The sequence below is a fragment of the Pogona vitticeps genome, chromosome 1, assembly GCF_051106095.1.
Source record: "Pogona vitticeps strain Pit_001003342236 chromosome 1, PviZW2.1, whole genome shotgun sequence".
Classification (NCBI taxonomy): domain Eukaryota; kingdom Metazoa; phylum Chordata; class Lepidosauria; order Squamata; family Agamidae; genus Pogona; species Pogona vitticeps.
Window position 1 is genome coordinate 334,410,222 of NC_135783.1, and position 27,187 is coordinate 334,437,408.

Below are 27,187 nucleotides of genomic sequence, written 5' to 3' on the forward strand. Positions count from 1 at the left end.
CCCAATAAACCAGGGCCACTGTGGCTATTTACCCTGCCTCCGTACCATGGACATTGGAAATAACCTGCCATTTTTGTTTGTGGAATGAGAAACTGAACAACGAATATAGGTGATGTGGGGGGAAGCAAAAGGGCAGGCAGACAAGCTAAAGCTCAACAAGTAGCAGGAGAAGCTGCCCTCTCTCACAGAGATCTCCAGCACAGAGAGACATTTTTCTGGCATGTTGTCAGAAAGGTAAGTTATGTGGTCACTTGGATGGCCGTATAATTGTACTGTACAAGCAGTCTACTGCCTAGAGTATTTCTCTTAGGAATGCTTGCCTGGCAAGCTTGTACAACAATGCCAGTGGCATCTCTGTGCAGTTTACTGCTTCTTTCCTGGCACAGGCAAAACTCTTCGGCTTCTTACAAAGAAATCAAAAAGCATTTCCATCACAGGAAGTTGATGTCACTTACCATCATGATCATAGCTACTTTGCTCTTTTTAAAAAAAAATAAAGCGAAAACAAAGGGGGGTGAACCTCATTTGAAGCACAGAAGCGTCTATTTTTCTTGGGGGCTTCTGGGTTGGTTGCTCCAAATTTGCAAAAGGTGGCATGTAGTAACCTGCAGACTTTTAATCACCTGGTTGTATGATAATATTGAATAAATCAATACTACATCTTCTCCAGCATTATCTTCTGGCAGGGTTTCTGAGCTGGTCTACATATAATAGAGAGTGAGCGGGTAAATTCAAGTTGTGGACCACATCACCCTGTAAGTGCAGCTGAACATTATTTATTTAAAATATTTTCACCCCTACCGTTCTCCTTGAAAAGGACAAAAGGGGCTTACAACAATGAAAGGCAATGTTTAAAGTTGAAAACAATGAGTATGCAACGGTGGTTAAAATCATTAAAAGCCAATATTTTAACATTATGAATAATGAATAAGGAGCCTTCTTACATCAATTAACAGGCAATATTAAGGAAAAGATCAGTTCTTCTAAGCAACGTGCATTGTCTGCATGTAATAAAGGTGCACACAAGAGTAGTAGAGGGTGGTGGCTCTGATTCTTCTTTGATCATGTCAGATGCAAACCAACGGTCTTTCTGGACTGGAAAGGGCAGTGAACAGGGTGCGGCCATTCTCCAGGGAATGCCTGAATCCAATCACAGACCTCACATTCTTTGTGGAAATCTTCCCATGCCCCCCCAGTGGCTCTGATGTCAAATCAGTAGATCTGCTTTGGATTTTAGTCCAAACATCAGAGGCGTGATCAAAGGGAAGAGCATTATCCTCAATAGAAGTTTACTACCCTGGACGGCTACTTTGAAGTTTAGCCTAATATCCAGAGTCCATTCACTGCTCTGCTGACATCGGAGCCATTGCATGACAGAGAGGGCTACTCTAGTTCTTTATCTCTCCCAGACGAGGGTAGTGTATGTTGCATCATCGGTACCATCAGATGCTGCAAGAGTTTCGAGATACGTCAAGATGAGTGCTGGATTTATGCACAAGCTAAGAAAGGTGCAATTTAAGACCTCAGATTATAAATTTCAAACACTGTGTGAGGGCCTCCTAAATTTGACACAGCTCAGGGCCTCTGCTTGCCTCAATCTGGCCGTGGTAAGACTTCAGAAGCACATCATTTAAGTTACTGAACTCCCTGTGCTGGCTTTTGATTCATTTCTTGGTGGAATTCAAGATGCTGATTGCCGTTCTTCAGAGCTCTTAGCATGGGAGGACCACAGTGTTTAGTAAATGTCCCATTTCCCATGTGAAGTTGCTTATGTAGAAATGCCATCCAATGAAGTTCTTTTGGGCACTCCTTTGACTGTCCATCTGGTATAATACAAAACTAGGGGTGGCCAATACAGTGGGGCCTCACATAGCGATCACTCCGTTTAATGAAGAAATCATTTTGCGACAATGTTTTTGCGATCACAAAAGCGATCGCTTTGCGATGGTCCCTATGGGGAAATTTCGCTTTGCGATGATCGCAGGGAAACGATTATCGCAAAGACCCCATTTTCGGGCAACTCATCAGCTGTTCCAAAATGGATGCCGGGTAAACAAAATGGCCGCCCACTGTGTTTAGGGACGGATTCCTCGCTTAAGAGGCAGCAAAAATGGCCGCCCCTATGGAGGATCTTCGCTTAAAGGTTAGTTTTTAGCCCATAGAAATGCATTAATGACGTTTTAATGCGTTTCTATGGGCTTTTTAATATCGCTTAGCGATGTTATTGCTTAGCAGCGATTCTTTCTGCACGGATTAACATCGCTAAGCGAGGCACCACTGTATATCTGTGAAGATTATCAGTCATTCAGTTGAAGGTGTCTGGAAGTTGATTCATGGCAACTGGACTTCTTTCCTATTTGGATGAAACGTTTTGTTAGTCATCCTGGTTGAAGGTCCTAATTGGGTAAGTAGCAAAACGTTTCAACTAGTCCAGTTGCCATGACTCAGCTTCCAGATAGGGATGGGCAACTGGCAGTTGCTCAGCTACAGCTCCCATCAGGCCTAACCATCTTAGCCAGAAGTAAAGGATGATGGACGTTTCAGTCCAATGACTATGAAAGCCACTATATGGTTGTAACAGCAAATTTCACCTCACTTCAGCTTTCTTTCTCCTCCAGTGGAACCAGAACGAGAAGATTGGAAATTTTCATTTTGGTTTGAATTCTTGAATATTTGGGATCAGATCTGATGATGCATTTTGCTTGTTTTTAGAAGAGGTATTTCTCAAGTTGTAAAAGGTGTCTTTTCATAGCATGTGACTTTCCGTACCAGTGCATCCTGCATTTTCTTTCAGCTGTGTGATTTGATTGGCTGCTGGAAGACAAACATGGGGTTTAATTTTCAATTTTTTTAGTTGCTCAGTTAGGGGTCTCTGAGAAAATCCTGTTGTAGGAGGGAAAATGGGTTAATGAAAGAAAATGTGTATCCCCTTAAATACATAATTTGACTCTTAATGTCCAAAAACTTCCTAAACCGGAAAGAGACCTTTTCCATCCAGGCATCCATAACATGGGAGGCCCTGTCCTGGGGGCTTTCATTAATTTCCATTTACTAAAGTCCACTTTTAAGTGAAGATTGGGCTGCACGGGCAAGTTTATTTGCTCTAGAGTTTTTATAGAGATAAGATCTGGAACAGATTTGTAGTGCTTGTAATTTATTCCCTTTCCCCAGCAGTTAAGATGTAACTACACAGCATACCATATTTTTCCGTGTATAAGACGCCCCCATGTATAAGACACCCCCACTTTTCTAACTCAAAATTAAGAAATCTAAGTGGGGCTTAGCAAGTGAAGGAGAAAGCAGGGATCAAAGCCCTGCAGGATCACTTTGGTCCCTGCTTTTGCCTCCACTTGTTTTTTTTCTCTCCTCATCTTACTTCCATGTATAAGACAATCCTCAATTTTTAGTCTAATTATTTTAGACAAAAGTATAGTCTTATACATGGAAAAATACGAGTAAGTGATGTAAAAAGATTTCTTGGTTGCCTTTTAAATAGCTTTAGATTTGATGGTGTTTTAATAAGGCAATTCCTCTTTGTTTTCATAGGTATTTTATTTCTATCATGTTGTGAGCCGCCTTGAGCCCCAGTTTTACGAGAAAGGCGAACTGTCAACCAAATAAATAAATCATAACTGCAATGTTGAAACAGATAACTTCACTCATTTTGTAGCATAGTGTTTTAGTTAATTTGATAATTACTACAAGAATGTGGTCTTACGAGATGGAAGAGGAGGAATATGATGCTGTTGAACAAAAGCATTCAGATTTTTAAAAAGTAGCTGCTATTTCCATTACTTTTGATAAACAGAAAAACAGTTCCGTTGTTAAAACTGTATGGTCAATTTCTCTGTGGATTTCTCTGGAACTAAAATGGGCTGCAATTACATTTTAAAGTTAATTTCCCAAGCTTCTTCGTTTACCTCTTGGCTCTTCTTAGGTTTTCTGTTAGCAGGATAGGTATTGGTTATGTGTGGCAATTTTTTGGTTTACCATGATTGATATTACAATTTCTTTGTATGGATTTCTTCTGTGAGGTCCGTCAAGTGTCTGTTTTCAAAGTGAAAAGACAGAATGCCAGTATCTGTTTTGTCAATAAAATGAGAGAATGTCAAGCAATAAAATGAGTTTTTACTGCAATCCAGTGCTTTGACATGGAGGTGGCGAATGTCTAGTAGCAGTTTCTTATTTTTAGTTTGAAAAAATGTGTATTTGTTTTTCCACCGGGACCCTGTCACAGATCTCTATAAATCAGCAAAAGCTGTAAAGTCCATTCCTATCGATCTACGACACGTTTTTCAATGCTGATTTTTTACTCTCTTCTCAATATTATCATTATGGAATGGGAAAGTAATAAATAACAACAAAGCAGCACCAAAAAAGATGGGAGGGGGCAAGTCAACCCTTTCTACAACTACTAATATAACAATAAAGACTGGAATCCTATTAGTTGTACCGGTGGCATAACTTTAGTGACAAAGGTCATCCCATATTGACTGGCTACCTGAGTGTGATTTTTAGAGGGATTGTTATGCATTACTGCTTTGACTGTGTATTTGATACTGCTTATGTTTACCATTTCTCAGAATATTTGTTTCTTTCTTTTTAATATTTGTATATTCATCGTGTTTAGCTTTAGCATTGTTTTTTTAATGCTCTACGCTGTCCTTTTATACTCATTGCTCTCAGTGTGAAATATTTTCTTTTAATGATGCACGCCACCATTGTATATTCATTGCTTTCAGCTTTAAATATTGTCTTTCAATGATGTAAGCTTCCTTGGGCCCTTTTTGAAGAGAAAGGCAGGATAAAAATATTTTAAATAAACAATAAAACAAGTTGCCACACGTTAAGAAGTCACTTCCTAATGCATATCAGTCATGTGACTCTTAGCAGGCAATAGGAAATACCTGGTGTACCTTTTTAGTCTGGGGCTGTCTACTATGCCTCTGGTGTTACCCTGATGGAAAAAATCCAATAGGATTCTGGCCGTTGCACAGCTATTCTGGCCTTCCCTCTGTTTCAGATATTTCCAATGGTAAGGGAGTATTTTCTCACTGGGATGAACTAAAGATATAATTAAATAAATATAATACCTTAAGATAGATGAAGCAGTAAAAAAAACATAGAAGGCTTACAAATGACAACCAGTGTCATTTGGATTCTGCCGGTCCCCCTGTGATGGAGGTAAGAGTTGACTGCACAATAAAAACCTTGCCTGGAAGCAACAGAAGATTTATAGCTTTTAAGAACACAACTGAAGAAAGAGAACAGAAGCCTGTTTAGTACAAAGAAAAAATGATGGCTGGCAGGCAACTTAAAATTGCCTCCAAGTGACAATCACTGTATGTGGTGATCCCTCACCATATACCAGCTCACCAAGGAGATCAACCTGACAGCATAGTTTTCCTTGCACGCCGACACACTAGGTTAAATCACATGCTACACTAAATCTACGCCATGCAGTGAAAGTTACTGTCTTTATTACTCACTGATAAGCACTGGACCAGGGAGACATTTTGAATCAGTAACAGTATGTGCAAGTAAAGGCATGAAACTTCATGCCACTTATTCCCGGCTTTACTTATAACAATTTATCCCTCTAAATTAACACACACACCCCAGCATAAAATGCCCTGGGAGTGAATATTTCACAACTTATAGTTGTGAATAGATCAACAGCAAACAAAACAACTGCTTCCAACAGACTAAAGGGAGGGAAAGGAACACTTAGCAGAGAGGCAGGGCTCTCTTTGAATGCAGAAGCAGAAAGGAAAGATTGGTTAATGCTAGATAGATTGAAAGTCACTCCAGCACAGAAAAGGTTGCTCCCAGTCAAACAAACCACAGGCAACATGCGAGGTTGTTAAAACTCCCAACAGAAGCTGGAGGTGTAATATAGATATGTAGTAGTCCGTGCCTGAATTGGTTCCCAGAAGGAAGAGAAATATGTGTGGTGAACTCCATATTATAATATGGCTTTATTATACTGAATGGCACACAGCCAAATGCAAAATTTACATACCTGTCAGGGTATATTTTCTCAGTAAGTGAATTCCTTTGCCATTCAGGTATGCCTATAGTGAAATATGTCTGCAGTCTTCTACAAACCAAACTAACGTATCTGCTCTGAACAACTGAGTGGAGGACGTGTAAGAAATTAAGCATGGAATGTGAAAAATGAAGGCTGAAATATACATTTAGTGAAATGCTTATTTTCTGTTTTTGCAATGTTTCCCTCAAGCAACAAATGTACATTTTTATGTGTCTTTCCACAAACAAATTTGTGAAGGAAGTTGGTATTTACATTCCAATTAATCATGACATTTATTCTTTCAATGTGCTTTGTCAGTCAGATGGCCTTTGTTACTGGAGGGATGATTGTTCCCAGATACATAATCAATGTCTTGACTTGTGAGTCTCTGACAGATATTCAAAAGGTCAGTGGGTACCACTGGCCCATCAGATCAACCTTCAAGCAAGGGTGATCATTCCATTTGCCAGCAACATCTTAATAGACCCATGCCCCTCAAAGCAGATTACTAATGAAAAAATGAAGGGAGAAAATTCTCTACTCTGGGAGTTCTAGATACCTTGTAGGCACCTTACAACACCTAAATGTGGGTCGCTTGTGACAGGTTTGGGGTAAACCTGAAGGAATTGTTAAATACAGTTTTGTACATAGCAATAAGTATTTATCAGAATCAGTACTGTAGAAAGAAGCAAGGCAAGAATTTATACAGCTGAGTAAATTGTAACAGCTGAGACAGCAATCCCTGGATTGGCTAATCCTGGGATAAAGCTAGCAGACCTAGCACACACACTCTGTGGTGGTATGGGTTGGTGTTGTTGTGTTGCTGTGCTGGAGTATCCTGGAAGAAGCTGTGTCTTCATGCTGTATGTTGGAAAAAGAACTCTGGCTACTGGACTGAACATATGGTATTTGACTGCTGAACTAATTTACAAAGACTTTGACTCTGATTTATGCATTGAACTCTGTGAAACTGCTGTGTATGACTTCGGGACTGGAAACAAGGACTAAGCTGTACATGTATGTATATATCCTGTAAATAATACAACTATTCTGCTATCAACACTGCTTTATTGCTTGGCGTCTTCATCTCTCAGGGATGTTTGTTTGGTTAGCGCCACCTGGTGCATCCTGGTAATACTCTGTCAGCTTGGGAGAAAGGCCTAGATTAGAAGGCTTTGTTATTTAGCTAGGCCTCACTCTGCCCAAGCTTCCTTCTTAGAAAGAAAGGGACAGAAAGCTTGCATGGAGCTAGACTTAGCTGAGCCTCAAAACCTTTTAATGTAGGCCTTTCTCCCAGGTGACTCACATTTAGGTATTTGTTAGGTGTGTATAAGAAAGGTTGAGCTCCCAGAATAGAGTGTGTGTGTGTGTGCGTGTGCACGTATCTAGTGGCCAGGCCCAACCCTAATAATGACATAAATTAAAACCATTAGACAAAAAAATCCTCCCACACTTATGAAGAATTGTAAACTAAAGCAAAAAGTGGTAGCAAACCATAACAATCATCCTATACACTGTGGGACATCAGCAAAATTGCAGAGATAATCTGCGATATACTGTAGAAATCAAATAGATATATTCACCACATAATTTTGCAGTGGTGCCCAACCATGGATCTGAGGCACGGATCCACATGATTTTTATGTGGGATCCTCCCCATATCACTCCCTGTTATTTCTGTGGTGTAGTCCATAAACACAGATGGGACTTAGCACCTGACGATGGCCTGGGGAAGATCCCACATAAAAATCTTTTGAAATCATGGAGATAAAATTTCTGTTTCATGGACCCACCTTTTATTTTCCTCCTCCAGCCTCTTTGTTCATTCTTTCACCATTTCCAGGACCTATTATATTATGGTATTTGTTGTCCAGAAAATCCAAAACTCTCATCCTTATTGGATACATTGGTGACGAAAGATCTTCAGACATGGTACCTGTGTAAGCAACAGTTATTTTCTCAGCACAAATCACCTCTTCTTTACAATTTGGCATTTTCCTTTGGAGAGATGGTGCAAATAGGATGAGAGAGCCCCTTCTTTTCTGGGATGGAGAAAAGCATGGGAAAAGGTTTCATTCACCTTCCTCTGCATTGAAGTCTTAGCATGCACTTAAGGCCATTTTGATCCATTTTTACTTGCATTTCCTTCACAGCAATCAAGGTCATAGAATTCACAGGCAGGCTGACAATCTGGTGAGCATGAGCAAGAAAAGGGAGAAAGACAGCTAGACAACAAAGTAAGCCGGTGCCAAGAAATGTAGCACTTTGTTGGGCTGGCCCTCTCCCAGCACACAGTTGTGTACTGACCTTTGCTTCCCACCCCGACCACACACAACAGCTTTCAGGAATGTTGTGTTGATATATGGGGCTTCCATATGCTCTGGCAAAGCTTCAGGAAAAGGAAGCACATGGCTTATTTATGAGATAGGGAATAGCAAAACTGATCTAGATTCTACAATATATAAGGAGCTGGTTGGGTGACAGATATAAAAGAGGTGTTGAAGAATGTGGAGGAAGAGATGGAGGGATCTAGAAATTAGGCGGGAATCCTGCTCTTAGGAAAGGCACTCCAGGGCAGAGGAGGGGGAAGAATAAACAGAGTCCCTCTTGGAGAGGGACTAGGTAGGAAAGGACTGGAGAATTGTTTGAATGGAGAATGCCTAAAGGGGAGGAGGTGAGCTTCCAGTACCCCTGTCTTCCATTACTGGGGTGAGAGATGGCAGAGACAGTGCCCTTGAGCTGCCGCAGGAAGCAGCCAGGGAGAGCTGACCCCAACACAGCTGTGGCACTGGAGATGGCAGCACCAGAAAGAATGCCTGGTGCAACCAAACCCGGAGGTCATAACTCACCTGGCAGCAGGCCCCAGATATTTAGGGCTATAAATAGGGTTGACAGATACATGGGGACCAAAAGGAGGCATTTGTTGTTGTTGTTTAGTCATTAAATCGTGTCCGACTCTTCGTGACCCCATGGACCAGAGCACGCCAGGCCCTCCTGTCTTCCAGTGCCTCCTGGAGCTGGGTCAAATTCATGTTGGTAGCTCCAGAAGCAAGGGCTCAACACGGGTGTGGCTGATTTACAGCCCAAAGTGGTGTCTGAGATTGTGACTCCATCAGAGACTGCTTCCCACCTTCCACCTCTCCCCCTTCCATCCAAAATTATAACATAAAATATTACAAAAGCCAGACATTTTAAAGGTTTTTAGCTTTGGCTGCCAGATGGAGGACATTAGGCTAAAAAGGAGGACATGTCCTCCTTTTGCTGGACGTCTGGGTCCAAGCTGTCTCAAAGACCACATCTCCCATTATGAGATGACTCGGGTGTTAAGATCATCAGGAGAGGCCTTCCTCTCTGTCCTGCCACCTTCAGGGGTGCATCTGATGGGAACACAGGAGAGGGCTTCTCTGTCACTGCTCCCAGACTTTGAAACTCCCTCCCACTGGAGGCCAGACTGGCCCCATCTTTGTTGTCCTTCCACAAGCAGGCAAAGAAATTTCTCTTCAGGCAAGCCTTCCCTTGTGTGTGATTTTTTTTTTATTTAGATAGATTGTTATGCATTACTGCTTTGACGGGATTTTTATTACTACTTATGTTTTCCATTTCTGTGTTTTCCATTTTTCAGAGGGGGATTGGTGGTTTTTAAAAATTGTATACTTATCGTTCTTAGCTTTAATATTGCCTTTTAATGACATAAGATGCCTCTTTCCTATTTGTTCTTAGCTTTACATATTGTCTTTTAATGATGTTAACCACCATTGTAGACTATTTTTTAAAAAAAATTAAATATTGTCTTTCACTGTTGTAAGCTGCCTTAGATCCTTTTCAAGGAGACAGACAGACAGACAGACAGACAGACAGACAGACAGACAGACAGACAGACAGACAGACAGACAGACAGACAGACAGACAGACAGACAGACAGACAGACAGACAGACAGATAGATAGATAGATAGATAGATAGATAGATAGATAGATAAGCAGGCAGGCAAGCAAGCAAGCAAGCTACATCCCTGGCCCACGTTGCCTGCTTCTGTGGGTCTCAAGTTTTAGTGGAACATGGCAACCACCTATGAAGCAAATTGTGGACTCAGATTCCCCCAATGCTGATGCAGCGGTGTCAAATAGAACAAGACTGAATAGAGGCTAGTAAAGACAACTAGCCCCGAGGAAGGCTGGTTATCTGTATTGTTGTTTGTTACTCCAACCCACTTCTTAATAAACCTTGTTGTGTTTGCAAAACCTGGTGTTGACTCCATGGATCTGGGAATGGAGGAGGGGCCAACAGTTAATCTAGGTCAGACTGGCAGGGCTCACAGATTCAGTTAATTAAAGATTCAGATGTACTATGGGTGTTGAATTTGTACAGCAAACTAGGCATCTGCAGTGATTGCTGTTGTGAATGTTACTGAGCACATCGGGCAGAACCAGTGGTCCTCCAGATATATTACAACTTCCATTATCCCAACTGTTGGTCAATTGATAAAGTGGCCCTTGGGCCCACTGAAGTTTCCCATCCTGGCATAGAACAGTCTCAAATAGTAGCAGGCAATGGTAAAGTCAAGATGTAGCTACCCATAAATTGCAGGGGAAAGATATTAAGTCAGCAACGCTATTATCAGTAAACTGTGGAACAAATTATAGAGTTGAAAAGGGTGTTGTATTCAACCCAGAACTCACAAAATTAAAACACAGGGAGTTCTTGTTGTTGTTATCGTTAACAGGGATGATTATGTTGTCTCTCTACACACGTCCATACACTCAGGTTTCTCCATTATCTATGCATTTAGCTATAATCCTCTCTAGCAAACAGGGATGAATGAACTTGCTGAGAAATAGTCTGTGGTCATGAATATTCATTCATACACTATTTTCACAGACCAATGAGAGGGCTGGTGGGGCAGAATCACAAGATATAAGAGACCAGGAGGAGGAGGAGTTTAGATACGGTTTTGAGTTAGGTAGTTGAAGAGATTGAGAGAGATTTGGGCGGGAGAGTGGTGGTTGAGAGGGATAAAGGAGAATGTTTGTTTAAGAGTTAACAACATTGCTTGAAGTATTTATATCTGTAACAATAAACAATTTCTATTTGTTTCTTTTAAAATGACATACAGCCTGGACCTTGATTATTAATAATAGGTATTATTGATGAAATCAACTCGTGGCAGCTGAGGGGCACGTAGGGTGAGCTCTTTGTTTGGTGGAAAAATCAGGGGCCACCTGGAATCAAGACAATGTGTTCTTCTGCTGTAATGCAGAGTATTTCAAGATGTACTCAGAAGATCAATTCTGATCTCTTGGGATCAGATAAACACCTTAAAGCAAATATGTATTTCTTCCTCCCCCTACACTTTCTTCAGATGATGCAAATCTTTCATTGCTACATTGCAACCTTATCTGAAAGTTAAACAGACAATCTCTGCCTCTTAAGTAAATATGAGCAACTTCCAGATGTCTGAAAGCTGGATACACCCACTCCTAGACCTTGGAAGGCTACATCTGTTCCAATGCTCTACTCGCCCATCCCAAAATATTTTTATTTATAAGTTTCTCTCTCTCTCTCTCTCTCTCTCTCTCTCTCCTTTTCTTGTTTCCCCCCCTTTGTTTTTGTTCATGAAGAAGTTCCTTCTCATCTTCTAGCAGCCATTAAAAAAAGTTACAGCAAAATATGGAAAATTTCGCGGGGGGGGCACTAGAAAAAAAAGTTTCCCAAAACTCCTAGAGGAAACAAGGGGCCTTGGGTGGCAATTTTTTTTTTAAATGATGATATAGAGATTAGAGGGGGCTACAAGGGATGAGAAGGGGACAGATCAGGGCCCCTGTGTGATCCTACACACTTCCTGGGTTGTGTTTTGCCTACCTCTACTCTTAGGGATGCACTGTCTCTAGATGCAGAATCTGTGTCTTATCTTAGTTTTACCCCCCCCCCCAAAAAAACCCAGACAGAAATGAGAAGTTTAGAACTGGTTCTGTTGACATGGGTCAACAGACCTTCAGTTTTTGACTGTCCTTGGAGGAAATGACTAGATTGATGGGTGTCTCTACTTCAAAATTTACCACTGCACCAGAAGGTGGAGAATAACAAGAAGAAGAAGAATCAGGAGTTACAGTTGTAGAGTTACAAGTGCCTTTTTACAAAGGTTTTTAGAGTCAGAAAATGTTGACATTCAGAAGTTCACGGTCTTCAGATCAGAGACATTGCTACATCGACATTATTTTTTATTTAGGTCAGAGATGGGTGGGGGGATCATCCAGGCTGCAGGCCAGATTCAGCCTATGGAATCCCCATCTTGCCTCAAGCTTTCTATATTTTCATCAGTGACTGGGTCATCAGTGATTTGAGCTGACAGATATGAGAAGCTCGGGAAGGCATTGCATGATAATCTGGTCTGCAACCTGTATATCCATAACCCTGTGGCTTACTCATGAGCAAACAGGCATAAGACTGAGTTGTATGTATGCTAGGTGGGAAAATGTTCACATTTGTAAGTAGAAGACATATACTTTGCTTCGGGTGTACGACCTTAGCCCTACCCATTCCTGGAGCGCATCTCTCAGTGTGCTTCCCAAATTGGAATTCTGCTTGCAGGCTGAAAAAAAAATCCTCTTTTCTTGGACTTCATAATGGCCATTTCGAAGCTATTCTGGTGTGTGCGTGTATGGTTTATATATTTTAAAAAAACTGTCCTTGAATGTAGTGATTCTTGGCTGCTTACAGTAATTTGTGGATTGTATTTTATCAGTTCCTGGTGGGTTATCATCAGGTCCATCCTGATGCCATTGAGAGAATCATATCTTCTTGGGTACGGTAGATAAACCAAGCATAACAGTGCTTATCATTATGTGGAAGCTTACTTATGAGGTACAATGAGAGTAATTAATAAGGTGTTGTCCACCAATTGTAACAGCAAAGAATACTGTAGATGGGGTGTGGAAAGTCAGGCACGTCGGCCCATCTGTGGCCCAAGTGTGGCTTGAAGGGGAACAATTTGCCCTTTAAATGTATGTCTGTGTATATGTAAGCACAAACACACCAGAAAGGCAAATGTTAAATGTGTGGAAATACTTGTTTTTGTGAAGGAAGAGCATAGTTGGAAAAAAGGATTTCACAAAAAACCAGCCACATCTCATCAGACCTTGACCTTTTGTATGACTGGGAAAAATATTTTAGTGAAAGAACACACTACTGTGTTCTGGATGCTGATCCTGATGGAGCCAAATGACACCATCCACATACACACCCTCTGATCCTAGGGTTCATAAAATAGAAGAATGGATTAGACCCCCCAGGAGTCACGGGTCCTTCCAAAGCAGAAGATCCACAATTAAAGCATCCGTAAGAAATGATTACCCGACATCTACAACATTTTCAGTGAAGGAGAGTCCAGTATCCTCAAAGGTAGTCCATCTCCTTATCCAACAACATCTAGAGGCAGGAAATTCTTTTCTTATATTTAGTACACACCATTATTCTTGTAATTGGATTCTCCTTTCCAGTAATTGGATTCTCCTTTCCAGTAATTTGTTTGGGTCCTGCTCTTCGGAGCCAAACAAAACAAACCTGCTTTGTTTTCCATATGATGGTCCTTCAAATATTTGAAAATAATAGTCATACACTTATCATTCTTCTTCTCCAGGCTAAACATACCCAACTTTCTCAACTGTTACTCAGAGAGGTTGGTTTTATTACCTTGGCCACCTTTTTTCTGGTTCCACCTTGTTTATCTCTGGCTTTAAATGCATTCCCCTGAACTGGACACAGTACTCCAGCTGAGGTCTGAAGAAATAATAATAGAGTGGTCCTATTATGTCCTTTGATCTGGGTACTTCCCACCCCATCCCCAATATTAGCCATGTGCCATGTAGAGCTTTCTTATAATGAAAGCATTGTGAGTTGTGGTTTATTATCTAAATACTGCAATTCTCTCTCTCTCTAGTGCTATGCATTAAGATCCTCAGTGTTGAAGTCTATAGAAAATCAGGATTCTTCACCAGCCTAACCCAAACAAATGTAATTTTTTTTTCTCCAATTGCTTTGTAAAATTTATCCTGTTTCTTTTAGCTTGAAAGTCACCTCCTACTAGAACCCTTTAGAAAAATATTTCTGGATGTTCCTTTGGCTTTTGAGATTTTAGCAACTTCAGCTCCTGGAGTTTCTGACATGTTCATGCAATCATAAGAACAAGGAATGTTTTTTTCATTGGGGGAAAAAGGCTAAGGTCCATAGGATTCTGTCCGAAGTGCCTTGTTCTTTTTTTTTTCCTTGCCTTTTTCGTGGAATCATAAAAGCAAAGCATGCTGTTTATATAGCATTTTAAGCACTCTCCAAGTGGTTTACATTATTTATGCAGGTGACACATTGCCCGTCCAGCGAGCTGGGTACTCATTTTACCAACCTCAGAAGGATAGAAGGCTGAATCAACCTTGAGCCGGTTACTTGGGATTGAACCCCAGGTTGTGAGCACAGTTTTGGCTGCAGTACAGCAGTTTAACCACTGCGCCACAAGGCTCTTTAAATATCTTAAAGATATTTAAAGATATTAAAGATCTTTAAGGACCAAGCAGATCTTTAAAAATCTGTTTATGCTAGATTGAAATAAAGCAGCTTAATAGTATTCATAAGTTATAGGGTACATTTGTTTCAGAGAACCAGGTTACCTGTGCACAGATGTTGAGTGAGAGATGGTCTTTCTAAAGATGCTGGGATGTGGCCCAGATCTGTCCTTTTGGTAGTATTTTGTGTGTAAAAGCTTTTTTTTGTCATTATTTGGTTGGTGTTAAGTTTCCTCCATGGAAATAAGGCAAAGTCTTCATTTCCTTTTCCATTGTTTTGTTGCCATAAATAGAGAGAGGATGGCTTCCTGCACTAACATATAAAACACATTTGCAGCTGTCCACCTTGAGTTATTTTCCTCTCCAGATAGGATCTGAATCAATACATTGCAGTGCAGAGTACTTTTGCTTGTAATCAGAGCCAGCCAGTTTGCTGGGCTCTTTTCAAAGATAGCCTTTTACACATCTGCCAGCCTATTTCCAACAGTGGGAATTCTCTATCTGCAGAGAATACTGAGGGTGGGCTAGACCAGGCTAGATTGAGCTGAACAGGGTTGCTTTGACTATGGTATGCCATTTGACGTGGTCCTGGGATCCACAGGAAAGAATTGGGTGGTTTGGGGCTAGGAAACCGCATCATACCTCAAGTGACCTCATTTAGCCTGTCTTCCCTTTAAAGGGAAAAGAAAGAGAGAGAAATCACCCTTCTGTCTTCCACCCCACGGAGAGAACTGAGCATAAATGGACAATTAATGGGAACCCCATAAAACAGGTTTCAAGCTATACTGTAAATACTTACAAATAGTTTTTCTTGCATCTGGATTCTGGCTTTGTATATAAAGAATGCTGCAGTAAATTCTCATAGGATTCTTGCAGCACTGGTGAGATGTTTTTATTCAAAAGGCGGACAATATAACCCTTCTGTGATTCAAGTATTCATGGCTAAAATTATCACACAAATGTTGTATGGATTCCAATTGTGTACTCATGATAACTTTCAACTGTTTGAAATTATTCAAACTAACTTCTTGAGAGATAAATTTGCTTTACCACAGTGTCTCTAATGTGATTTTGTGCCTCGAGGCTGGTGTAATCCCTATCGAAGCTTGTGCCAAGGTATACATGATAGATTAGTAGCTAAAATTTATCTTTGCCCTCCCAACCCCGGAATGAAGACGTGAGACAAGAATTAGGGGTTAATCACAGGCCACATTTTATTAAACATAATCAGTGTTGCCATCCTTTGGCAAAGGGGGTCCTGCCATAATATGGAATCAGGTTTAAGCACAGAGGTCCCAAAGGACCCATTAAGCAACAAATGGGCAAGTCCCCGGCACCAAGTTCTCACAGTCTTAAATTTGACCACCCAGGGGCCTCAAGCCAGCTTCTCTTTGTTGACTGTTGGTTCGGGCATGGCCCCAGTGCATCTTTCCCCCCCAAACACTGTAATTGCACGATCCGCAGCGCTGGGAGGTCAGATGGGCTATAGCTTACCTGAGTTTGCAATGGGACTCACCAACAAAACCTGTTATATCTGCTCTACCCGCCAGTGTGAACCAATTTTCCACCTTTAACATGTCAATGCTCCGGTTCCAGTGTGGGATAGGCGAAAAATCCCCGCATCCAAATCATAGGCATCCTTCAGTCTCGAGAGACTATGGTAACATGCTCTGAATCGAGGAGTGTTCTCTCCAGAGCATGAAGCCTGGGTAAATATGGAAGATAGGCTGTTACCCAAGCAGCAGATCCCCCCTCTCCACGTTGCTGAAATGTTCCAGTGGAAAGGCAAGAGCCAATACAACTGGATCCAGCAACGTCACAGGAGTTGGCAGAATGACACGAACTGCCTTCGGGACTCCAGCTCCGGATTTTGTCTCTAGGTTAACTCCTGAAGCCTTTTCCATGAGTGGATATAGCTGCAAGGCCAAATGCCAATCAGGATATGGATCAAAAAATCCTATCTGGCCCCATAGGCGACCAGATAAACTCACCGTAGAATAAAGGGTAGGCGGGTGGGTGCCAAAAGAGGAAGAGGAGAGGGAGGAATGGGTCTTAAATAACTTAACATTCCCCCATCTCCTCCTATGCTAATCTTGTGATACCAGAAGTCTCACGCTATCCGGGGAGAGAAGCAAAGGCGAGCCACAAGTTCGGCTCAGCAGCGGCTTGAGCATTTTATCAGTGTGACTTGCACCATTAACATTATTGGATACTTTTCAAACTGAACGGAAAAGGCACCTGTCTAAAGAATTATTGTTTCTGGGATTAATAGCGCTGGGTTACTCTAAAGCCAACATTGAATTATAAGATCATTTAAGTTCACTGTGTAAATTTAGTGCCTTAGGGGAAAAAAATTGTGCCATCTCCTTACCAGGCCAATTTAATCTTTCCCAAATTCATGTAAGCTGGAAGTTGAGTCATGGCAGCTGGACATCTTTCTTGTTAGGTTGAAATGTTTCACTATTCATTCAAGTAGCTTCTCCAGTAGTGGATGAGTAGTGAAACGTTTTAACCTAACAAGAAAGAAGTCCAGTTGCCATGACTTAAGTTCCAGATAACCTCACCTGGATGACTAAGAATCTTCACAGATATATCTCCAGGTAAGGCAAGGAATGAATCATACTTGAAATGCTAGAAAGCCACTGCCAGTCAGAGTTGATAGTATTGGGCTAAATGAACCAATGTTGGCATTCAGTATAGCTTCCTATATTCGTATGGCCTATGTCCGGTTTGATAACTCTGCTGGTGCAATGGGCAGCAGGACATTGCTGCTGATTAAAGAGTTCTTGTTCTGGATGTTGGCTTGTGTACAACTTTGTTTCATTATGTGCCGGTTCAGCAGTTCATGACGGTTTATATATTGACCAAACAGGTGTTTGGTGCTTCAAAGCCCCACCTCCTCTAGCAAGCAGCCACTGGGGGGGCAGTGCCCAGAGGAGGCGGGGCAGGGAAGCCAGGCCACTGCCTCCAAGGGGTGCCCACCGGGGAAGGTGGGACTTTGAAGCGCCAAACACTAGTTTGGCTGATAAACGAACTGGCATGAACCACCAAACCAGCAGCTCATGCCCATTGCTAGTCCAAACTGTAACTCATCCGGGCTCTAAATTCTGGACAGCTGGAATTTTAAATGTTCACATCGTTGTGTGTCTGAATTATTATAGTCTGAGATCCCAGAGAGTTATCTAACCAGCTGTATTTTTGATAGACCCTTACAATCCAGTTTGTCTTTTGCAGTTGCGTTAAACAATTCACACCTGAATTTATCTGAACTGTGGTGAACTCCGCCATAAAAAATCATGTTGAAACCTAACTCAGCAACCTCCTGTGATGCTTCAGATCTGCTTATAACAACTGGGATGTTTAAGGGTGTCATAAATTTCTCCTGTGGTTTACGTTCTCCATCAAGAAAAGGGATGTCGTGACAACCAGCTTTCACTGTTTATATGCTTGAGTAAACTGATTACTTGGGAGAAATGAGACTCAAACAACAAGGATGGCCCTGTGTATTTCTTGATTTTTAAGCAAGAAGTAATTTATTGAGAAGAATTAAAGCATACCATTGGACTTCCAAAAACACATAAGGGGGGCGGGGTGGAGAAGCTTATATCCATTATGAACAAGGAATAGGCAATGGTGATCCCCAAGATTACTCAAATGCAAGAATGGAAAAGGTATGATCCATTCTTGCATTTATATCCATGAGACATCAGCACTTGGTAGGTGAAAAGATAGTATTTTTTTAAAAAATCAACAATAGAGCTAAATACATGGACATGGAAAGAAAACGGTGTGTGAATAATGAGATCTTAAAAGAGAAGACAAATGCCACCCCAAAATATCATGCAACATGGTCCACTATGGAGGGCAGAGGCGGGAAAAGGAGTTTTGGTGCTATGTATTTAATGGGTGAACATTTCCTCAGACAAAGCATGTCATACATGGATGAGAAATCATTGATCAAGAACACCATAGTAATCCTCACCTTGCTTTGGATCTATTCTCCTGAGTTTGTTTTCCAAGCCCACGTGCTTTTCAAGTCCCGGTCTCTTCTGCCTCATTGACTGAAGTACCGATGTTGCTCTCAATGGAAGGGCGGTCACAGACGTCTTCACAATTGAGGTCTAAAGTGCTGGTAATGGCTTCAGAAACCTTCCATGCAGGCGAGACTGTTGCATAGCAGCAAATTGAAAACTGCTGTGGGACAACAGCCACTTGACAGCCTGTTCAGTGGCTGGCGCTGCTCTTGTTACTGCTGCTGCCATCTCTCTTCAGAAATGAAGGTCCTCACATGTTGGGGGCAAAACGAGACTGTGGCCATGGGAAAAGGCTGGTCCAGAGCAACCAGTGTGTGTTCAAGGATAAGTGTTTACAAGACAAGAAAGCCCAGTCGCCTGGATCACACCAAGGCCTTTTGTATCCATGCCTTTAAATTTCCTGTCACACGCACTGGTTGCACACATGGGCGCATGGTGAAAAATTTGAACTCCAGCATCTTAGCTAGTGGCAATTTTCTGTGGAAATCTAACCTGATGAGCTTAACGCCAGTGAGAGTCTTCAGCTGGATTCTGGCCATTATATGGTTGAACAATGCATGTATTAGGAGCCACACATACACCTGTCTATATCTGTCTTCCTGTTTGTCTGTTACCACCTGCTAGTGTGTGTGTCACTGATGGCAGAGTACATCAAAGGTAGAACAGTGGGTATAAGCACTGGTCTATCTTCTGCCAGTCTCCAGGCAGAGAAGCTGAAAGGAAATTAATGAAGGAAGTTGGTAGGAGCAAAAAATTCAAAACCCTGAAATCATCATTTTCCTACACCAGTTCAATTCTCCTCAGCTCCATTAATTTGAGAAGAAGATCCATTATTTCATTGTTAGCTGACACCGTGCTTTCTTATTTTAGCCAGCCTGGTTGAGATGTTTGTGTTAATTTTCTGGATGGATGGATGGATGGATGGATGGATGGATGGATGGATGGATGGATGGATGGATGGATGGATGGATGGATGGATGGATGTTATGGCTCCTAAAGGCTGTTGTATTTGAAATAAAGACTAATCCCTATCATTAAGGCTCAGTGGAAAAATCCAACCATATGGCAATAGAGTGAAGCATTTCGAGACAGACACACAGAAACTGGATAAAAACAGCTCTGAACTCACCTAAGAAATATGCCTTTCATACTTTTGCCATTACAATTTTTATTATTTATTTTATTCAAAATATTTATATCCTGCCATTCTCCTTAAAAAGATCCAATTCTTCGGACCCTTATATGTGAAAGCTCACATTAAAATATAGCAGTTAGTCTTTCTGATGGCTGAACATTTTTGTCTTCTTGTGTGTGAGATGCCAGCACAGACTAACATGGAGACAATTTGGAGGACATTTATTTACACTTTATTTATAATTGTTTATACTTTTTCTGCAGTGTGCCTGAGGAAGTGAATTTATTCATGAAGGCTTGCGTTGAATGATTTTCAGATAAAGGTATTGCCTCTTACCCATTTGTTGTATTCCAAAATGTACATATCCACTTCCTCAGGCACATTAGAGTGAAGCAAAACTTCAGGTATATACAGGGGAGACATAGGAAATGGATTAGCAAGGTCACAGTAGCATTGCAGACACAAGTGAAAGACAGTAAGAATGTTGATTGCATAAATACCTTGGCTTCAACAGGTTATACCAACCTTTATCTAAGGTGTGAAGTAGCACGAGACTTAATCAAGAGTCATCTCCAGGAGAGTCCATGACCCAATACAAGGGAAAAGCAGTTGATCAGACTTTAATGATCAGCATAAGAAGCTATTGCCACATGCTAGATAATTAAGAGGTCCCATCCCTTAGAACTAGAGATGGGGGTATTCATATTCGTATACGAATATCCCTGCACAGGTGGCGTTAACAAGGGTCCAGCCCCATGGGGCCGGTTGGTCCACTCACCAATCCACTGCAGACACAGATGGCGCGATTCTACCAATGGCTCCGCAGCACACAATCCGCTCACCACTCTTTGACCTTGCAGCGAGGATTGTCCTCCCGCCTCCTGCAAGGAGTGGCGAGCAGATCGCACGCTGCAGAGCCATTGGTAGAATTGCGCTGTCCACGTCCATGGCAGATCAGTTAGTTAGTCAACATTAATGCCACCTGTGCAGGGATATTTGTATTCATATACGAATACAAATACCCCCGTCTCTAATTAGAATCATAGAAAAGTGAAGTTGGAAGGGGCCTACAAGGCCATAAAGTCTCAACCCCCTGCTCAGTGCAGGAATACAACAATCTGCCAGGTGATTATCTAAGTTCTTCTTGAATGCCTCCAGTGTTGGAGCACTCACCAACTCCCAACGTAACTGGTTCCACTGTCGTACTGCTCTAACAGTTAGGAAGTTTTTCCTGATATTCAACCGAAATCTGGCTTCCTTTAACTTGAGCCCATTGTCCTCTGGGATGATAGATAACAGGTCTTGCTGTCCTCTGTATGGCAGCCTTTCAAATATTTGAAAAGTGCTATCATATCATCCCTCAGCCTTCTTTTCCTAAGGCTAAACATGTCCATTTCTTTCAACCTTTCCTCAGGCAGCTTGACGGCAATTAAACTGGGTTGCTGTGAAAGGGACCTTTCCCCCTGAATAGGTGCTGTTCCTTCTTGATTTGACTTAATTCCATTTTAAATTTATGCCATGTCTAAATTGTAGTTGTTTTGTCCGAGCTCATTAGTAGCTGCCTTCAGTGCCATTCATGAAGAAATAGTCAAAGTAGAAATCAAATCAAATCAGTCAATTCTTTTGGAACAATTTTGACACTTTTTAATTTTAAAAAATCAGCTGCATCATCTGTATTAGCTGTATGTGTGTCTCCAATCTGCCACATTCAGAGCACTTTGCTATTTTTAACTTCTCTTCCGAACAGCCCTGCAAGGCAGATGAGTCTATGAATAATCAACAATAAAGAATTTGTCTTATAGTGAGAAATCCTAAATAGGAAAATGGAACAGGCCAAACCAATGCTAATAATACCACTATTTTGGCCTCATGGGGAGCAGAAGTGTGTCTCAGTCTCATAAAAATATACATATTTCTAATAGCAGAAATTATATTCCCTCATTGTTTTCTGTATGATCCCAACCTAACCCTGAGAATTTTCTTGTCCCATTGTAGATTTTTCCTTTAACAGAACCAACGTCTCACATTTGAGGCAGAGATGTGAGGTGCAAGGTGTAGTTAAGATAACAGTTTAGGAGAAACCAAGGGAACAGGCTTCATTAGAGGAATACCATCTGGGGGCAAGTATTATATATAATCTATATAGGGGATTATATAATCTGTATAACCCGAATGGGGAATACTGTATCTTGGTTTTTGAAAGCATTGTGAATGATCCTCAGGAGCTAAACCTGGCTTTGTTTTCAGGTCTCATTTTCAGTCAGAAGGTCTGCCTTAATTACATATCTCAACCACTAACATAATTCAGGCTCTAACAACGAGCTATCTGCCGAGGTGTAGTTCGGCCCTGAGATTGGATAATTAGGACACTGTCCTAGATTCCTTCTATGATGAGAGCCAGACAAAGTTGGGGAAGAAGTAAAGTCATGCTTAAGAATATCCATCTACAAAAAAAGGGTAGATGAGACAGATAAACAAGAGGGAACCTTATCTGCTTCTACCATGACTGCCCCGAAATGTATATATTTCTTTGTGCAAAACATTACACCTTTCTTGATTTCCAACAAGTACTGGGATTGAATTGGGTGCTGAACTTCTTTGTATTGCACTGAAAACGGATCTAAACTTCTGTTTTTGTTTTTCCAGGTGTAAAACAACCATCCTGATGGCCCCAAACAGTACAGACTTTATGGCCACCTGGAAATTGGAGATGACTCAGTCCACGTGGCTTGATGCCACGAACAACAGCACCTTCTGCCCATGGCCGGAAGGATGGACGTGGCTGAACGATATCCAACCGGTGTTGCTCTGGCTTCTTGCAGTCGTGGGAGTGATCGAGAACGTGTTTGTGCTCAGTGTTCTGCTTCTTCATAAGAGCCGCTGCACGGTGGCTGAAATCTACTTGGCCAACTTAGCAGCTGCTGACCTCCTGTTACTCTGTGGTTTGCCTTTTTGGGCCATCAATATAGCCAATAATTTTGAATGGCCGTTTGGCCTCGCCATGTGCAAAGTTGTGAACACCATCTCGTATATGAACTTGTACTCCAGTATTTACTTCTTGGTAATGGTGAGCATTGACCGCTACCTGGCCTTGGTGAAAACCATGTCTTTGGGAAACATGCGCCGACCTTCCTCTGCCAAATGGTACTGCCTTATTATTTGGGTTTCTGCGCTTTTCTTATGTTCACCGGCTCTGGTATTCAGATCCATAGAACACGTGCCTCCTCCAGATAATGTCACAGCCTGCATTTTGGTTTATCCGTCTACTGATCAGTGGGTAATAATCACAAACACTTTGCTGAACACTGTGGGCTTTTTGATGCCACTTTGTGTCATTACCTACTGCACCATTCATATCATCCATGCTTTGCAAACGAATGAATTTCAGCAGATCAGAGCTATTCAGAGTGAGAAGAAAGCCACTGTCCTGGTTCTCGCTGTCCTTTTTTTGTTCTTCATCTGCTGGCTACCTTTCCAGATCACCACATTCTTGGACACATTAAAACAAATCAAGGTTATGTCCAGTTGTCCTGCAGAACAAGTGTTAGATGTGGCTACACAGATCGGGACCTACTGTAGTTTTAGCAACAGTTGCCTTAACCCAATAGTGTATGTTATTGTAGGCAAACACTTCCGAAAGAAATCCAGAGAGGTCTATGGTGGCTTGTTCCTGAGGAGACCTAGCGCAGCACCATCTGTCCTAATGACTTCCATGGAAACTCTTCGATCATCCTTTTCAGTGGAAAACTACCGGAAAAAGTCTGCTGTGAATTTACCACGCTAGCGCTGTTTGCTTATTGTGGCAGCAAAGTGTTAAATGTAGCAGTGAATTTTAGATGGTGCCCCACTTTAAATAAAGTGGACTCATCCATTTCGGTTGAAACTTCAAGGATACTGGCATTGCGTTGTAGAGTTTGCATAGGTCAAGAATGGGTGGAAAGTGGATCTAGATCTGCTGGAAGATCTCTGCAATTGACAAAGATTTCTGACTCCCAGTTGTTTGCCAAAAGCCGGAACAAAAGAACACCTTCCTGAAATTACATAGTTCGAATGAGCTCTAGCTTATTAAGCTCAACTTATTAGAAGTGGATGTTTGCATGGAAGGACTATGAGTTCTGTTCAGGTCTGGAGCTCAAAATGGATTTTTGGGCTCAGAATGGATTCAGGTCCTTTACACCAGGTCCCAGTTGGTAGATCTTGAGGTTTTAGGCAAAAACAAAGTTGATCCAACATGAGGTTGGGAAACCAGCAGCATCCCATTCCCTGAGTTTTCAGAGGTAAGATCTGAGGCCAGGGGTCAGGCCATCGTGATGTCACAGAGGCAGGGCAGGCAAAGATTTGGAGGGGAAGTCTGCGTCATTGCTGTCACATTGCTTGTGCAAAAAGGAGATGTGCTAATATGTAAACTGGTTCTCCACTCCCTGTCTTGCTCTTCATTACATAATGGGCTCAACACTGATGGCCAAAAGGTCAAGAGCAGTGGGAGAGGTCTGGGAAGAAAGATGGGTTGTTCATTTCCTTGTGCTGATTGTGTCATTTAGAGAAGCTCTCTCTCTCTCATACACAAACAGATCCACATCGAGAAACTTTGTTCTGGCACCAGCTGAGAACGGGTGAAGATTGGCAGCCAGGCTTTAAAACTGCCTCCAAAACACAAATCAAGTTTTTCCCATCTTCAGTGCTGCCTACCCTGAGGTTTGTCTCCTCGCCTGGGGACCCAGGAAGCACAGCTGTTCCCCTGGACCAGCCTTTAGTGAATCCTGAGAGCTGGCAACTCTGTCAAGGAGCAAGAAATCTGTCCACGATGACATAGGCCACCTATTCCACCTGCCATCCTATTTTCCATCTTTCTTTATCCAAATCAGAAAGCTGCACAGTTTAAAATTATGGGCACATATATATATATTAAAAATAGATAAAGTTCAAACAAATTTAAATGCCAACAAGATTAGACTATTTTTGACCAGAAGTAGACTATTTCAATTGTGTTATATCAGCCATTTGTACATGTAGTGGGACATAAATTGCATGCACATAAAATGCTGCACTGATTAAATTTCTCCACAGTCACAGAAAATTTGTCTTTTATCCAAGTAGCCCCATTGGTCATTCTTTGAGCTTCCTACTTTGCTTCAAAGTCTATTAAGTGACTTCGGGATGATCCAGACAGAATCTTGTCCTGGTGGGAGACACTTTGCAACATTCCTTCATTGTTTTCACTCGCCATAGATTTAGCCTTCTAGTTTAATTTTCCGCACTTGAGGCCCATTATGTAATCTAACGCACATTCATGGAAGCCACATTCATAAGTGTAAGAATCCCCCACTCCCTCCAGCAGTCCTTTAAGTGTGCCCAGAACCCACTCTGATGGTCTGGTAAAGCAGACCGGTGTGTGTGTGTGAGAGAGTAGGTGAGCAATCCTGATGGTACCATGGGCATCACATAGTGTTCAGCATTAATTTAAACACTCATCAACTCTTCCATCAATCTGGTTACCTACCCCATAAAAATTGTAGTGTAGTTGTAGTTAATATCCAAAACAGAGAGCTAGAAGAACTCTTTCTGTAGGGCAAAATATGTATATCTATTTCAGCAGAATACAAGCCTTGTCCAAATTCCTGTTTCTTCTGGATCAGGGTGTTTCTGCAGCCAAACATCTCTGAAGGAGAAGCTTGGGAAATCCCCACTTGGTGTTTTTTGATCCAAGAATCCTAACCTTTGCCTTACATATGCTAGAGTCATGGTTTGGAGCAAAAGTTGAGAACATGTGGCTGTCCAGGCATTGTTGGACTACAACTCCCATCAGCCCTAGCCAGCATAGTCTAAGGTGAGGACGCGAGCATGGCAGTCCTGTAACATCTGGGGTGCCAGATGTTGTTTATCCCTGGCTTAGGACATTCTCTTTCCATCTGAGAATAAGAGTAGACCTAACCGTATTCAGATACTGCAATGATGGGGAGAATGATTATTCCCTTTGTCTGATTTATACATTAACCTCCGTTCATGAGTTCAGCTGTATATGCTTAGGAAGTCTTTCTCATCCAGTGTTGCTGCCTGGACCAAGAATGCTATGCATATACGTGTTCATCCCACAGGTCCTCCTGGGATTGACAAAGTATTGTTCCCATCATCCCCACTATTGCCCAGGTGGCTATGTTGTTGTTATGTAGGGGTCAAAGTTCTATTGATGTTAGCAGAGCATGCTGTTGCTCATTGCAGCTAATTTATAAGATGCCAGTAAAGGTGCTCGCTGGTGTAACTGGTTGTGCAACTGGGATGCACCTTGACCATTAGCTGCAATTAGTAGCAACACATTATGCAACCCTTGCACAAACCCTAATAGGATGCTGGCCAGATTTAGGAATATCCGGAGGAAATACTGTTTGCTGTATTTGGGGGGTGGGGGGTGGAGAAATATACAGAAGTATCTAGAAAGGGAGACGTATATAGAAAGAAGACTGAATCTTCAAAGGAAAATACCGGCTTGACTTCAAAATAACACAGAACATCCATTTCTTTTTAAAGCATGCATTATACAAAGCCGAAATAGAAGAATGTGTATCATGTTACATGGTGTGTGCTTTTTACAAAATAAAATTCTTCTATAATTTTAACAGGAAGTCCTGCATTAATTTGTTTCCTGCAATAGATTGTGGGATGGGGTAGAAGGACTGAAGGATGTTGGAGTTTCGTTTGCAACTTCATGTGCTACCTGTGGTTTGTTTGACTGGGAAAGACTTCTGGGCTGGGGTGATTATCGAGGAACCAATTGTTCCTTCCAGTCTTTGAATTCAAAGAGAGCCCTGCTCCCCTGCTGAGTGCTCTTTACCTCTCTTTCCTAGCTTGATGGCAGTTGTTTGTTTACTGTTGATCTCTTTGGTTGGTTGCTAAATATATGTGCAGTAAAGAAAGCACCTCACACAAGTCTGCAGGTGTAGGTAAAGAAATGCTTTTTATTATTTCTCCTACAAAGCCTCCCTCTGCGATGGACTTGTAACTCACTCTGAGGTAAAGCCTTTTACCTCTGAGTTACTGCAATTGTAAGTTCCAGTTAAGAAAAAAAGAGGTGGACTCTGAGGGACTTGTAACCATTTGTCTCTATCTTGTACCAAAAGAGAATTTTATCAGAAATTCAAAACTCTGCAACAAAGGAAGTACATACAAGAGATGGACACCTATTCAAGGTCCTTGCCAGCCACCCATGCCCTCTTTCAGACTACCCATTTTACTATCTACCATATATATTTGTTTGTTTGTTTCATTTCTGTTACTCAGCATTCTGGAGTTAGTGAACATGCTCCATCCTGACTGGGAATGGAACATGCCCAGTTAGGTTTTGACTTTTAAACATGTTTATCATTTGCTGAATCTTGAAGCATTATCTTTTCTCCTGCGGACCATTTTGGCTACCATTTGGCTGTTTGCCCCCAGTCCTT

General features: G+C 41.7%; 1 protein-coding gene across 2 annotated transcripts in view; it reads left to right on the forward strand.

The window, feature by feature from the left end:
• The window catches only part of LOC110081349 (B2 bradykinin receptor), a 39,761-nt gene extending 13,396 nt beyond the window's left edge, over window positions 1–26,365 (forward strand). Inside the window, exons 2-3 of one of the 2 annotated variants that reach the window (XM_020797964.3) lie at window positions 20,015–20,073; window positions 22,398–26,365. In XM_020797964.3, the coding sequence (XP_020653623.2) occupies window positions 22,417–23,535 (1,119 nt within the window). In that variant the 5' untranslated portion in view covers window positions 20,015–20,073; window positions 22,398–22,416 and the 3' untranslated portion in view covers window positions 23,536–26,365. The remainder of the gene's footprint in view (window positions 1–20,014; window positions 20,074–22,397) is intronic. The other variant, XM_020797963.3, reaches the window with a different exon arrangement.
• Window positions 26,366–27,187: the final 822 nt, after the last annotated feature.